Genomic DNA, 15347 nt, shown 5'->3' on the forward strand with positions numbered 1-15347 from the left:
TTAGATGTTTATTTTAACAGTGCTGGAAGGGTGGATTGCTGGTGTCAGCTCGGCTAGCGATAGCCAATCGCAAATCTGTGCAACTGGTTACAGTCTTCAACCAATCCCAGTGCTTGTGATCTCACTGTCAATACGTCTCACTTTTCGGCGCTGATGTTAAAAGGGCTGACATCCGGGCAGGCGAGCAGGCTGCTCCACTCGCAATTCCTCTCTTTCCCCTCTCTCATCATTTCTCACGTTAAACACGTCGCGGAATGGCATTACTATTCATTTGAAATTCCACCCCATTCTAGGTCTCTCAAGAAGATGACTCAATTGCTAGAAGGAACTCAGTTGCCCGACACATCCAACCGAGAGATCTACACTATAGGATGGATTCGTGCCATCAGCACGGAAAATGTAGCTGCTCGAGCCTTCCTCGACGAAACTCACGACATGAAAGGATTTGTTCCGTTGTCGAAGCACGACAACAACGATTATACTTTAGGTCGCATGGGCAATCACAATGTTGCTATTGCGGTTCTACCAGAAGGTGAATATGGGCTGTCATCTGCAGCGGTTGTCGCCCGAGATATGCTCCACTCGTTCCCAAACATCCGCATCGGGCTCATGGTGGGCGTGGGAGGCGGCGCACCAAGCTCGAAGCATGACATACGACTTGGCGACGTCGTTGTTAGTTCACCCCGTGATGGGCATGGCGGGGTATTCCAATACGACTTCGGGAAAACCATCCAGGATCAAGAGTTCCGAACAACAGGGTTTTTAAATCAACCACCCGTTGTCCTAAGGGCAGCCGTGAGTGGGTTGAAGGCCACTTTCGAGCTAGAGGGCAACAACTTCGAAGAGACAATCGGTGAGATTCTGAAAGAGAACCGGAGGCTTCGAAGAAAATACAGCCGGCCAGGCCCAGAGACAGATGTGCTTTTTTGCAGTCAGGTGGTTTTCGACCCCGAACATCTAGCGAACACGGAAGACCAAAGTAGCCTGGTCCAAAGACCAGAGCGGACCGAGGAAGACGACATCCCAGCCATCCATTACGGGTTAATTGCGTCAGCAAATCAGCTTATGAAAGATGCAGTTGTTCGAGATAAGCTTGCTGCGGAGAAAGAAGTTCTCTGCTTCGAAATGGAGGCTGCCGGACTCATGAACCATTTCCCATGTCTCGTGATTAGAGGGATTTGTGATTACTCTGATTCTCACAAGCACAAAGGCTGGCAAGGTTATGCTGCTATGGCAGCCGCTGCTTATGCGAAAGCCTTGGTGTGTCGTATCCAGCAAGCGAGGCTGGACAAGGAGAAGACGATAGCAGAGGTCATATCACTAAGTAAGTAGGGCGAAGCGCTAACGAAATCGATGTTGATCGAGATGTATTCTAATGGATACAGTTGAGAATGTCAATTACAATCTGTTGGAAATCAAAGCCCGCACCCGCGACTCTGATGCCCTGAACAGGCTTTCAGTTATAGAGGGAGCCGCGTACGATGCCCATCAGAACCAACACGATCCTACATGTCACCCTGATACGAGGACCGAAATTCTTCAGGACATAATGACCCGGGCAAAAGACGACAAAGATCAGCGCATATACTGGCTCAATGGCAAAGCTGGAACAGGGAAATCCACGATCGCACGCACCATCGCAAGAGCATTTGATGACATCCACCTTCTCGGCGCCAGCTTTTTCTTCAAGAGAGGCGAGGGCGAGCGAAACAAAGCATCCCTTCTATTTAGCACTATCGCACGTCAATTAGTTCGCAAGAACGAGAAGATTCTACCATTCGTTGTGGAGGCCCTCGACGGCACGGAAAATATTTCCTCCAAAACCATCGAGGAACAATTTCGCAAGCTCATTCTCGACCCATTTGAGGAAGCCCGGTGGGACTCTGACAACATTCCACAAAGCGTTCTCGTCCTTGATGCACTTGACGAATGCGAATCGAGAATGACATCGAGATTGTGATTTCTCTGTTGTCCCAGCTCGTTAAGTCTCCGGTATCTAGGCTAAAGGTGTTTGCCACAAGCAGGCCAGAGATGGCCATTCACTACGCATTCGACCCCATTGGCGGGCATTACCAGGAGATTCGCTTACAAGAAGTCACGCAACAGTCTGTTTCCCACGACATACGCGTTTATCTGAAAGATGAACTGGCAGCAATCAAGAACAGATGGAATACCAGATATCGCAAAACTCAGTCAAAGCAACTTTGCATGGCCTGGCCAGGAGACGAAAGACTCGAAATATTGGTCAACATAGCGAAACCATTGTTCATATTTGCTGCGACTGCATGTCGCTTTGTTCGAAATTACCACTACGGAGATCCGGAAACGCAGTTGTCCGTTCTCATAGAGGTAGCGAGAGACTCAGGGGTGCATGACCAGCTCGGCGCGACCTACCTTCCAGTTTTGCGGCAATTCAAAGCTGAAAACAGCGGAGTAGACGGGCAACGGCTTTTGAAACAATTCCAAAGGGTCGTTGGCTCCATTGTGCTTTTCGAGCAGCCACTCTCTCTGGGGTCAATAGCAGAGATACTCGATATGAAAAGTGCTGAGCTAGACAGTGTTGTGTGTTTGTTGACGTCGGTTTTGGATATCCCAGACGACGTTTATTCGCCTGTCAGATTATTCCATCTTTCGTTTCGCGACTTCCTTCTCAGTCCTGCAGCATCGGAATTTGCCATCAACCTCGAAAGGGCACATCAGCATATTGCGCTGGGTTGTGTAAATTTAATGAAGCGAAAGCTGCATTACAATATGTGCAATATGAAGCCAGGGGACCGTCTGGTAACAATGCATGGGGTCAGACTTTACCGGCAGATACCCCCGAGTCTACGTTACGCTTGTACCCACTGGTTCTATCACGTGGAGAAATCACAGCTTTCTATTGATGATTTCGATGCAGTGTGGGAGTTCTTGCGTGTGCACACGCTTCACTGGCTGGAAGCCATGAGTATTCTGGCGGAGAACGACCGAATGAAGAAGATGCCTGGATCATTGATGGCACATATGACGAAGGTAAGCAGTCTCTGGGCCGGGTTCAGCCCAGATATTGAAACACTAACACGAAGCACAGGGCGCTGATACAAGTGGCGTTCTCGCACTACTCGACCTGGATAAATTCATCTCGGACAACGCCTGGACATTCATCAATTTTCCCCTTCAGATATACTGGAGATTGTCTACTTTCTCGCCTACGTCGAGCATTACTCGTCGATGGTTCATCAACCGGCTAAAGCAACAACCCACATTTCAATTATCACACGAGAACTCAAATGTCCCTTTGCAACACACGTTGTGTGGTCATAACCACGAGGAGTTGGCAGCACCGGAATTCTCACACTTTGGAGCCTCCCAAACGGCGGCCAATGGCATCAGATTCACGTGACAGTAATAGAAAAGGCACCGGTTTACAGTATTGCCTTCTCACCCTGTTCTACTTACATCGCGTCAGTAGGATGCAACAAACTATGTGTGCACAATGTTGTCACTGGCGCCCCCGTGCAGACCTATTGGATGACCTCGAGGCCATTCATGTTTCAGCCGCTGAGGTCTCGGATGACATCAGGGCTATCCTCATCTTGGCCGGTAACGATCCGATTTTCAAAAGATTCTAAAACCATCATTGCAGTACATTCCGACGAATGTATCAACTGGTGGTCCTTGGACACCTCCCTTATGATTCGCACCCAGGATTTGCACCCGAAACCTATTTTGGACTCTCGAACCAGATCCAACGCCTTAGTTTCCTTTTCGCCAGACTATGAGCTTTTCGCTACTGGCAGGGAGAAGGAAATTTGCGTCTGGTCAACTCATAATGGAGCAAAAATAATAACTCTCGAAATCAACACATCCCCGGTGTCGCTATCAGTATCTTCATCCACAAATTGGTTAAAGACAATTGCCTTTTTGCCCGGGAGACTGCTGGCTACTGTGCAGGAAGATGGCTTGGTTCGGATAATAGATGCAATGGCAGGGTGCAGCTTGGAGCTTTTTGACGGGGGACGAGACTGTGCAACACAGATTTGCCACTCCGGTGAGAACAAACTTCTAGCCTTCGATACCCCCAGGCCTCGGTCGAACTCCATCCTCCTTGTTCACCATAGTACGGGAGAAACCTATGGACACGTGGATATTCCATACCCGAAAAATCGGTACATTGATATTCCATCCCCGAACAATTGGTACATGACGAGCGCACCCAATACCCCCCTCGTGTTTTCTCCGGACGGGAAGTCTCTGATCAATGCGGTCGGCGGTTGTGTTTTCGTTTGGGATGTGGAGCTACTTCGTCGCCCTCGAAGCGACGCCGAGAAAGATAACAGTCTTGATAACCAGGTTATCGATGCCTTGGACTGCTTTATCTTGGCACCAGAAGATGACATGGAATTACTCGTTTCAACTCACCAGGGAGGCAAGATCAGATTGTGGTTGCCAGACACCAGCCGGCTTGGTCCACTCGAATTCTCTGTGGAGAATGGAGAGATCGACAATGTGACAGTATCTCCAGATATGAATCATCTTTTTGCCTCAACATCTCTTGGATCCTATTATATCTGGGCAATTGGGAAGCCTCATGGAGCCCCTATCATCATTCAGCCTGTCGCCGCGACATCCAACTCCACGACCCTTTGTCCGAAGATTTCTGCCATCTTCTCGAAGGACTCGAGGTGTCTCATCACTAGCTCCTCTTTGGACTTCACCATTTGGTCTGTCGGCAACGAAAAAAGCGGCCAAGTGTTCTCTGTTGGTGGGTCGCCAATAGCCACATCAGCGCATTTCAGGCTAGTTGCGTATACTTTGCGGACGTTCTGTGAACCCAATTTTGTTCACCGTCCTGGGCAATGGGGGGACACAATCAGGATTCTTTCCGTCGCAACAAAGGAAACTATTGGGTCTTCTGGAACTTTAGGACGGGTGTTGTGCTTAACAATGTCGCCAAACGCAGAGTGGCTAAGCGCTGTGACGCAGGATGACGTTCAGACTCTGTCTATTTGGCCGGCAAACGATCTTGAGCAGCGTGTGTTTGCAACCTCTATTGATTTGAACTCAGCCACTTGCATCTCATTCACCCCCGACTCAAACAGGTTAGCAATGGCTACCACTATACAGGGTGGTTTTGGAGTAAAGATGTGGTCGGTTACAACAGGCCAAGCCACAGACATGATCGCGTTAGACTTGGAGCTGCGCGAATTGGCGTTTTCTGATGACAGTCGGTGCATTATCACACCGTATGGTAAAGTGCTTTGCCCTACACAAATGTCGAATCATCACCAAGCGGCGCGCGAGAAAGCGCCGTTCGGAGGAACTTGGGCCAAAGATGACGAAAACCTCGAAATTGCCATGGATCACTTTATTTCAAGGAGAACGGCTAAGAATTCTGCGTCGGATCTGAAGTTCGAACAGAACCCCAATGTAGACTTTCCTCCTCGTTCCACAACCCCACCCCAGGCCTATCAATACGGTCAACATATCGGTCTCGGCTTTGATTTCCAGGGCCGATGGATTACCTTGAATGGCACCAAGGTCATCCTGCTTCCGCCGCACTTGAGCGTCTCCAGGAAAGTATGCTCTGGCGGCAGAACGGCAGCAGTGGGAAATAGAATGCTAGCATGGATCACTGAATCAGGGCGCCTGTGGGCTTTGAAGTTTCCTGCTGACACGTCGCTATTTCATCTGGAATGAGTTATTCTTAAGAGAACTCTTCGTATCCGATAGAGACCTGAATATAGTTATGTGCGATCAGCTTCAAACTGGCGATTCGCCATGCAATTCTCAAAAGTGGTATCACAAATCACAAAGTCGCAATCCCCCATCCATCTCCTTACTTCTTCTCCGCACTGCCCGTAGTCTCAGAATCAACAGCCCCAGCCGGCACCTTTCCCTCCATAACCCCATCCTCACCAGGCTGGAACTCCTCCTTCGCAACCGGCGGGCCGTGGAAGTTCTTCCTCGCGTACGCAAAGTACCACACAACCGCAATGAACGCAAAACCCGCAAACACCACACTAGCATAATTCATCGTCGACGCGTCCACCGGCAAGCTCACCGGCATGCAGAAGATAACCACCGCGAACACGATCCACACAATGCAAATACAGTTAATCAGCGTGCCGAACTTGCCCAGCGGGTACGGCGAGTTCGCCACCGCCTTCCGGCGCTGGATCAAGTTCACCAGCACAGGCACACCGTAACTCGTCGACAGGCAGATCGTCGCCACGCCCGTGAACGAGTTGAACGCCGCCGAGGAGCCAAAGTAGATGCACCCCAGCACGCAATCGACAGCCGTGGAGAGGAACAGCGCCCACAGCGGCATGTCGAGCTTGTGGTTGACCTTGCTCCAGAGCTTGTAGCCCGGGATGGCGCCGTCGCGGGCGAAGGCGTAGGTGCAGCGGGACGCGGCGGTGAGGGCGCCGATGCCGGCGAACATGAGGATGCCCAGGATCAGAAAGAGCAGGCCGAAGCCGCCGGCGGCGGAGCCGGTGACGGTCTTGAAGAGCAGGCCGATGGGCTGGGAGTTGGCGACCTCGAGGAGCATGGTGACGTCGGGGAGGACGAAGAGGATGGGGATGAGGTAGATGACGCCGGTGACGCCGGCGGCGGCGACGGAGAGGACGATGGCGCGGGGGACTTCGCGTTCGGGGTTCTGGACTTCTTCGCACATGGAGGCGACCATGCCGTAGCCGGTGAGGGTGTATGCGGCTGTTTTAAGATGTTAGTTTTCTCATGTTTGCGTAAGTTTACGACAGGTTGCGATGTTACCTTGAAGCAGACCGACGAAGAAGGACCACCCGGAGGGCCATCCACTAGCCGAAGCATCATAATGCGAGAACACAAACTCGGCAGAGCGCTTGCTGGGCGCCATGACCAGGATCGTGACCAGGATGATGAGCACGGAGGCGCCGGTCCAGTAGATGCAGACCTTGTTGATCAAATCCAGATACCGCGACCCAAACGCGTTCACGCTCGCGCACACGAGCATGACAGCCCAGAAGCACAGCACAGTCTGCCACTCGTTCGCGACAAAGTCCTCATTAAAAATGCTAATCGCACTCAGAATCAACTGCGCGCCGCTGAAGTTGATGCTCAGCGTGACGGTCCAGTTTCCCACCAGCGTCAGCCAGCCATCCACAAAGCTGACCATGGGCGCCCAGCCGGCGGGGGCGAGCATGGCGGACCAGTAGTAGACGCCGCCGGCGGTCGGGTAGACGGCGCAGATCTCGGCGAGGGAGGCGGCGATGCAGAGCGAGATGATGGAGACGAGGACCCAGCCCCAGAGGACGGTGACGGCCTGGCCGTTGGTGAGGGTGATGTACATGGTCGTGGAGAGGCCGAAGGGCACGGCCATGATGGCGAAGGAGAGGCCGAGGATGGAGAGCATGGAGAGGTTGCGCGGGAGCTCGGCCTTGTAGCCCAGGCGGGCGAGGGCCTGGTCGGCTGAGACGCGAGGGGGCGCCTCGCCCATTGAGACGGAGCGGATGGAATCCGACATGTTGGGTGGTGTTGCGGTGTGAGTTCGGTATCGAGGTGTGTGTTCCGGTGAACGACGTTGAGGTCGGAGGATGCGGTCGGTGAGTGCGTGTGTAATCCCGCTGTCGACCGGTTCGCGCAGGATCGGGGGGATTGGGCCGGTTTGACAGGTACCGTGCGCAGGGGAGCAGCGCCGGTTTTAAAAGGAGTGAACAAGAAGACCCGGCTGTATTAAAATACAAGTAAAGATACAAAAAAAAGATTAAACCGCACTCACGCGAGCTTCAATTGGGGAAAGGGAAGAAACGGGAAATGGGGGGAAAAGAGGGTTAAGCGACTCTTTTAGTATGCCCGGCAGATTTGGAGAAAGAGACAGCAAGCCAGCATGGCAACCCAGCTATGCCGTGGTCTGCCCGTCGATCCAGTCGAGTCACACACACACACAACGCCGTCAGCAACTACACCAAGGACACAATTCAATGACACAGAAACGGAGGAGATCCATCTTTGGGGCCTGGGCTACGGCGGCGCCCCAATGCAACGGGATCGGGGGGGTGCGTGAGGGGGGACCCAGTTCCAACACGCTAGCCTCTCCCCCACGCCCCGCAGACCGAGAGCAGACAGACGAGCAGATAGATAGAGAGACACGTTGAATTGGCCGAGATGGGCTTGATGGCCTGTTTGCTGGTGCCGCTGGCTGCGTGGAAGAGTGTTAGTCCGTAGACAAGAGACGACGCTGTATCTACGGGGGATACATCAACATGGACTTGCAACCGCGGGTACACGACTATCATCAACAATTGTGTGAAGCTGAGCTGGGCTGGGTTCAGACGCTTGTCAAGGCAATCATTCATAACAAGCGATATCTTCGGCCCAGGGGGGTCATGTTCGAATGTGGACTGAGAGAAATGGATCTATGGGGTTAGGTGGTTCGTGCGTATCAGCAGTGTCCGCCCGGGGCTTTTCGGTTGGGTGGATGTTGTCTGTCTCTGTCTCTCTGTCCGTCTGTTTCTGTCTTTCTGTGTGCCTGACTGAATCATGAGCATGTCACTTGAGATAGATATCAAACAGCCCGCGGATTGGCGTACACGTCCCTCCCTCCTCGACAGAATAGCCGCGAGAGCTGGGACGCTGTAAGCTGATAACAGAGGTAACACACACTCACACGAAGACAGTTCTCCGGGCGCTCCCAACCGCGGTCCGCAGGATCGGTAGCAGGGAAGACACAGCAGCGAAAGGCTTGTTTTACAGCCCGTGATGTCATGCGACCTACCCTATCCCCCTTCCCCTCTCTCTCCGCAGACACACGCGACGAGCTGCGCTGCAACGAGCCCAGCAGCTGCAACGACGATCAGCCCTTTCGGCCTAGGGCGACATGTCAGTTACATCTGTAGCGCGGTCTGGTGAGGGGGAGGGAGGGAAAGCTTGGAGGTGACGAGCCAGCGGTTCGCACCCCCGGAGAGAGACCCTGGCCAAGGTGTTCCCAGGAGAAATGAAGCGACACTGACAGGAGCACCTTATCGCTGTCGAATCCTAACGCCTCACGGCTCCTCAGGGTGTGGCTCGGTGAGCCCGGGCCTAAGCCCGTACAAGCCATGCCGTCCGCCTTCACGGCAGTGATACCTAAAAGGAACGTCTGGTCTGCCATCTTGTTGGGACTGGGTCGATTGGAGCTGGCAGACGAACTCTATCCGTACTCATCACAAGCATCCTCAAATCATCACCACCATCTCTTGAACCCCTCAAACAGAAAAGACAACATCCCCTCTGCCAAGAACCATTTCCATCAGCCTCACAATCCAGCTACACCAGTCCCTCAAACCCCACAAACCCCAACTCCCAGAAATAAACTTCACCTCATGCCGGCAACGTCGTGCTTCGTTCCCCCATCGCCTGTCTTTCTCCAACAAGTCCTTCTCAACCACTCACATCACACCCAGACCGCGCTCCCCCAAAGCCAGACTACGTACCCTTACCTCAAATGCAACCGCGCTCCCGCTCCACCTACAAAGATAACGGCGCTTCGCCAGCTTGCTGCTCTCACAACCCACGAAACCACCATCATCCATACTCACTCACACACGCGCGCTTCCCCTGATCCCCAGCGTGCCGGGCATCCTATCTCGGAAAACATCAGATCGCCAAACCCCCATCACCTTCAGATCAGTCCTACACAATCGCGACAACGAGAATCCCCGAACCGAAGCGTGAGCGTCCTATCCTCATGAGTCGAGACACCACCCCCGGGCATCTTCCGTAAGCACACACAAAACAGACTGATAAGAGACACAAACACAAGGCAAGTCAATCAGGGTCCCCGGGAGATTCCTTATCAGCCAGCCAGAAACCACTTCAAGGTACCGATACCGTTCGGCCCGATACCACCACCATCCAATGCGCCGCCTCACCCTGCCTATCCTACCGTCCAATGTCTCCTCCATCACCCCATCCCATCCCTTTCCCATCATCCTCAATTCTCCCTCAAACCATTGAGTTGATTCCCTTCACGATGCCTCAGCGTTGAACCCCAAAAGTCATCCGTCTGCGTCACCGCTAAAGATAACGCACCCCTGGCACCTCCGCCCCATTATGCCGATCAAAAGCCGAGGTTCCCCATCTCTCGCCAATTTCCACACAAGCGACGCGTCCTTCGGCCACTGCCGATGACACAAGCCGTGCGGCCACACGACCACCTGGCCGCACAGAATCAGCGCCTCATCCACGAACTATGTAAACTCTTCCAGAAGCCTTCTGGAATGCATCCTTCGTGTGAGAGAACTTATATCAGCCTCACTTCATTTATACCTCCCTTTTTCATCATCGATCACTACTCTCTTTTACAATATTTATCATGCAGTAGCGGTCAGCGTCGTTCTCAGGGGCCTCAATTGGTCCATCACATGCATGCCACCGCCATCGTCGCCGGGGCCACCCGACAAGTCCAGAACAGAGTGGGCTCTGTTTCCCGAATGCCGACTGTGAATCGTGTCTGCTCCATTTTGACTACGTACTAGGTGCTACCTGCTAGCACCGCCTGTCTTTTGATAAAAGTCTCACCGCGCCAAATCCCCCTTCGAGACTTGTCCCGTGCCTGTTGAAAATCGAATGCTCCCGTTTGAGCCCCTCTCTATGTCCTGTCCGGGACTAATCATACCCTGCGTCAACCTCCAAAACGCCTTGCAAAAACCCGCCAAATGACAAACCCTCCGTGTTTCCAACACGCCTATCGTCTACTGCGTCAGGTCACTTTCCAAGGACCTGCTTTTCCGTATCGTCATCAACTAGTTTCCTCTGCTTGAGGATCTTCACCAGCTCCGTCATGGTCACTGGCCGCGTGAGGAAGAGATCCATGCCGCTAGCAAAGCCCTCCTGTCGCGCGCTGGCCGACCCCAAGCTGGTAATGGCGATGACCACCGCAGGCGGAAGGTGATGGGCTCTTTCAAACTTTCGAATCCGCCTCGTAGCCTCAAGTCCGTCCATGACGGGCATCGTAATGTCTGAGAAACTGTCAGCGACTCCTCCCTCGTGCCTATGCATGATGTCGACATACCTATGAGAATGCAACAGAATCTGTTGGGCTGCGCGGTGTAGGCTTGCAAAGCTTCCAGCCCGTTTGTCGCTGTAGTATGTTTCTTGTTCAGTTTCTTCATGTATGCTGATAGAATCTGCGACTGTTAGCATGGTGCAATTCGTTTTCTTTCAATGGACGCACGAACTTTAAGATTGATTGGATTGTCGTCCACCAGAAGGAACTCTTGTTGTTGATTTATGGTCTTGGCCATTGATGAAGACGCAAGCACAGGAGGTGTAGCAGTGCCAGGCGTTGATGCTGGGGATGCGGTCGATGCGACGCCAGCGGCCTTCGCGGCGGGGCGGAAGGGAAGTTTCAGTGTGAAATCCGGATCAGGCTGGGCGATCCAGTTATCGAGCGGTGATTGCGTGATGATTTCGTCTGGGGTCGTGGCCATCCTAACGCTCTTGATGCTCTCAGATTGAGCCCTCTTACGCCCTGGGGACAGTTCCGCCCTCAACGCGCTGTTGGGCGTGAGAGGCCCGGACATGGCATCCGGCCCCGCAGCCACAAGCTTTACGGCCTGTCGCTGCTGCCATCGATCAAGAGCACAAGCAAGGGCCTTCGCGACTTTTCGTGGTCCGGTGCTGATTACATGTTAGTCATGCACATATTCTGCCGTCGACATTACTCACGGTTGTGCGATAAACTCCATCACTGTCTGTTGACGAGACCGCCTGTAGGAGGTCGCCAGCTTTTGAGCTGACTCGGCATTGGCGCAAACGACTACCAGTGGTGGTTCATTGCCCCTGCTGTGAGACGCGTCAAGCTTCCGGAATGCTTCTTCACTACAAAGTGTGAGGTCCGCGGGAGAAGAGGCAGCTCCTGTACTTTCGTCCGTGATGCTCACGTCCAGCCACTTGAGCGGAAGACTCTCGACCGGGAGATCATGGCCCCCGGCACGAAGTTCTTCTGAGCTATCAAGACCCCGACTAAACCCGCGGACAGAGAGTCTCCTGCCGGCTAGGGAGCTCAAGTCCGCTGAGAATTTACGTCCGCGGCTAGACGCCTTGCGTGAAAGCACGAGTGGCATTGACACGGTCATGCTAGTTCCATGGCCAAGCTGACTCTTGACGCTGATCGTGCCGCCGAGTGTTGCAACAATCTGCCTTACCAGACTCAATCCAAGACCCGTGCCCGGAGCCAAGGCATCCTCTTGAGAGAAGGGGGTAAAGAGCTTGTTGCGTAGGAAATCCTCGCTGATGCCCTTGCCGGAGTCTGTTACGGTAAGAACAACCATGGATGCTGACCTCGCCGACTTATGAACCACTTCTTCCTGTCTGAGTTGGACCTTGATGAAGCCGCTCGATGTGTATTTAAGAGCGTTGCCGAACAGGTTCATGATAATCCGTCTAAGTGCGCCGGGCTGGGAATGGAAGACCCACGAAAAGTTCGGATCAATGTCGACGAGAATCTTGACGTCCTTCAAGTTGGCAGGCTGAGTCTCCGAAGGCTTTCTTTTGTGGCCGAGGCCCTCGCTGGAAGCAATGGCGTCCAACTTCTCTTGAGCAGGTGTAGGCGGCCCGGAAGCTGTGCCATGGCGTGCCAGCTGAGAAGCAACCATATGCTGGAAGCTGTGGCCGATGAAGACACTCTCGATGACCTCTTCGACAAGCAAGTCAAGGTGTACGTCGGAGACCAATGTCATCATGCCTGACTCGATGGAAGCTGATGCTTCCGGGCGCAACCCGCGTCCCGGTCCGTTGTTACGTCTCTGAGACCTAGAGGCTCGCAGGTAGGTGTTGACTTTGCTGTAATCAAGCAGCTGCATCATATTAGCAAGCGGCATGCCGAGAGGGCCATTCATGTAAGACTTACGTGATCAATTGTATCGAGCAGGGTTTTGCCCGAGATTTCAATGGTGTGGATGACGTCCACTTGGAATGCGTCAAGCTGAGTATCGTGAAGCAGCTCCGCCGCAGCAACGACACCGTGAAGCGGTGATCTGAGCTCATGGCTGAGTGACCCAAGGATGTCTGTCTTTGCCTTCTCCGCAATGATGGCGTCTAGACGAATAATCTCTGCCATTGTAACCATGCCAAATGCACGCAAGTACGGCAAGTCGGCATCCGCGGTGAGAATGCGAGACGCGCTTTTGCTCCACACAAACCCTCCAGCGTAGCAGCGCTCTTTCGAAGGATCCCATAACGGTACCACTGCTACGCTTCTCGCCCCAGGAAACATGTCTACAATCGTTTTCGCCTCGTTTCGTCGTGTAAAGTACGAGTGCGCCGCTCGGGTCTCGGGTCGGGTCAACTGCTCGTTATCCTCTGTCGGAGTAAGGTCCGTGTCGTCACCTTCAGAGTCAACGTGGTTCCATTGTCCCATTTCATCGAAACTGAAGACCTTGCCGTTGGGGTATCTTCGCAGCAACTTCTTAAGGAACCGTTCTCGCAATGTCTTCCGGCCGAACTGAGGGATTTCGCCGCTATTCATGACGCTTTCCACCGTGGACGATCTGCCGAAACACTTGCACCATCTGTCATTGGCATCCTCAGATCTCTCGGACATGCTGTCGTCACTACTGGAAAAGCGATTATCCGCGACTTCGCTCGCCCTACGAGGACCGCTAACGAGACCGCCGAATGACACAATGCTGGCGTCGAGGAAAAGTGCACCATCTACTTCCAAAGACTTGCGAATGACGTTGGCGGCCCGTGAGAAGATCTTGATAGTTTCCGTCAAACGAGGGTCTGGGGGCGCAGAGCTTGATGTTGTTGTAGCTATGGTCGCGGTCGATGCGGTGGTCTCGACGGAATCACTCGAGTCGATTTTGGACGGTGAGGCGGCAGGATCTCGACTGATTGGGTTGATATTCGGTCGAATGGCTTCGATGGGTCCAGATTTCGGCGACGGTGGCTCCTCCGGCGGCGACGTCGCCGGGGTGTCAAACCCATTCGATGAAGATCTCGGCGACGGGGGTTTAGTGGTTGGCGGGGTCTCATCTTTGCCTCCAATGAAATCGCCCAGGCCATAGACCATGCGTTCGCTGCGACGATAGCTCTCGTTCACCCTCCTCGACTCCAAATAATCCATCACCGTCTGGGAAATCTCTCTCATGAATTGCACCGAGTCGGCATCGAGCCCAGCCCTTGGGCGGTCATCGAAAATGCAGTAGACGCCAATGTTGATGCCTTTTGGGGAGCGAATCGGAACACCTGCGTAGAAGCGGTTATACGGAGCCGCGTCGATGTACGGGCGGTTACAGAAGCGCCGGTCAGCGCCAAGGTCTGGGACTACGGCCACAGGAAGTTCGTCGTCACTGGCCACGGGGCCGCCGGCCTGCACCTCCTCACGAGTTGCTCCGACGAGAACATGTTCGCAAATTCCAAAAGCGCGTGGAATGGCAGTCCCGCAAAGCCAGAGGTGGTTTACTGAGGGGTATTTTGCGTTCGGGGTCAAAGGCACAGATCTGGTGGCCTCGGCGACAATGTATTGGTGCTGGCGGTCGAAGAGGGAGATGAGGGCGCGGGAGGCGTTCAGTCGCAGGGCTCCCAGCTGCGCAAAGGCAGTGAGGCCTGTGTCGGGCGACGACGAGAGAGCCGAGAACGGGATCGGACGGTCGGGGCTGTTGAAGACGGCACTGGGAATGTGGAAAGAATCATATCTAGTGACGCATCGCCTGTCAGTAAAGCGGTTCTTGGTCCAGAGCTACACCTCGTCGAACAAGCTGACAGCAAGTGGTTGCGTACTTGAATGTCTCCCACTCACGGGCGCCTTCAGATATCTTGTTCATGCTTCATTCAGGGTCGTAGTAGGTTTGCGATGAAGCTCGTCTTGCCCATGGTCTGACGATGGGATCTGGGAGGCGGCAGGAACAACAATGGAGAGGTTTTGTTCTCAGTGTTGTCGTCACAGTTTGTCCAAGGCCAGGTCAAGGAGGAGGAGCAACGACAGCAGCACGCAGGCAAGCATCTGAGGTGAGGCGGAGGGCATGACTGAAATGCCGCTCCTCCCCGCTGTAGTGGAACAAGGATCCCGGAAGCCGGGATGGGCGCTGTTCGAGACGGTTGGGGGGGGCAGGACCTGGTCGGGCCAGTCCAGTGGCCAATGTGCTTAGCAAAGTGCGAGTGAGAGTGCAGCACCCGCAAAGCACTGAGCAGCAGCAAAAGGCAGGCAAGACATGGAGGTGGTCTTGGTCTTGCAGCTCGCCTAAGGTGCGTTAGTGCGGCCATGGTTGCAGGGCAGCAGGCGGGCAGAGGGCAGATGGATCATGGAACGGCATGGGCCAAGCCAGCGGCTATCCTTGCCCTGGATGGGAAACCGGTTCTTCGGGCAGGATGGCATCCACCGTCGTCGGTCCATGGACCAT

General features: G+C 53.8%; 3 protein-coding genes across 3 annotated transcripts; 1 reads left to right on the top strand and 2 right to left on the bottom strand.

Annotated features, from left to right (window-relative positions):
- Positions 1-306: 306 nt before the first annotated feature.
- On the top strand, positions 307-1960 carry CGGC5_v005055 (uncharacterized protein; the record flags this gene model as incomplete). Its single annotated transcript, XM_032031457.1, has 2 exons — positions 307-1324; positions 1386-1960. The coding sequence occupies 2 exons, from the start codon at positions 307-309 to the stop codon at positions 1958-1960; spliced, it is 1593 nt and encodes a 530-aa protein (XP_031893512.1).
- A 3392-nt stretch (positions 1961-5352) lies between these two features.
- Positions 5353-7486, bottom strand: TPO5 (Polyamine transporter TPO5; the record flags this gene model as incomplete). Its single annotated transcript, XM_032031478.2, has 4 exons — positions 5353-5447; positions 5505-5566; positions 5823-6696; positions 6757-7486. The coding sequence occupies 4 exons, from the start codon at positions 7484-7486 to the stop codon at positions 5353-5355; spliced, it is 1761 nt and encodes a 586-aa protein (XP_031893008.2).
- A 3221-nt stretch (positions 7487-10707) lies between these two features.
- Positions 10708-14771, bottom strand: AHK5-1 (Histidine kinase 5; the record flags this gene model as incomplete). Its single annotated transcript, XM_032031500.1, has 6 exons — positions 10708-10961; positions 11015-11129; positions 11181-11622; positions 11671-12800; positions 12854-14642; positions 14728-14771. 6 exons carry the CDS (start codon positions 14769-14771, stop codon positions 10708-10710), a joined length of 3774 nt encoding a protein of 1257 aa, XP_031893516.1.
- Positions 14772-15347: the final 576 nt, after the last annotated feature.

Source organism: Colletotrichum fructicola (genome assembly GCF_000319635.2).
Source record: "Colletotrichum fructicola Nara gc5 chromosome Unknown KSG_Nara_v1_contig03, whole genome shotgun sequence".
In the NCBI taxonomy this organism is placed as follows: Eukaryota; Fungi; Ascomycota; class Sordariomycetes; order Glomerellales; family Glomerellaceae; genus Colletotrichum; species Colletotrichum fructicola.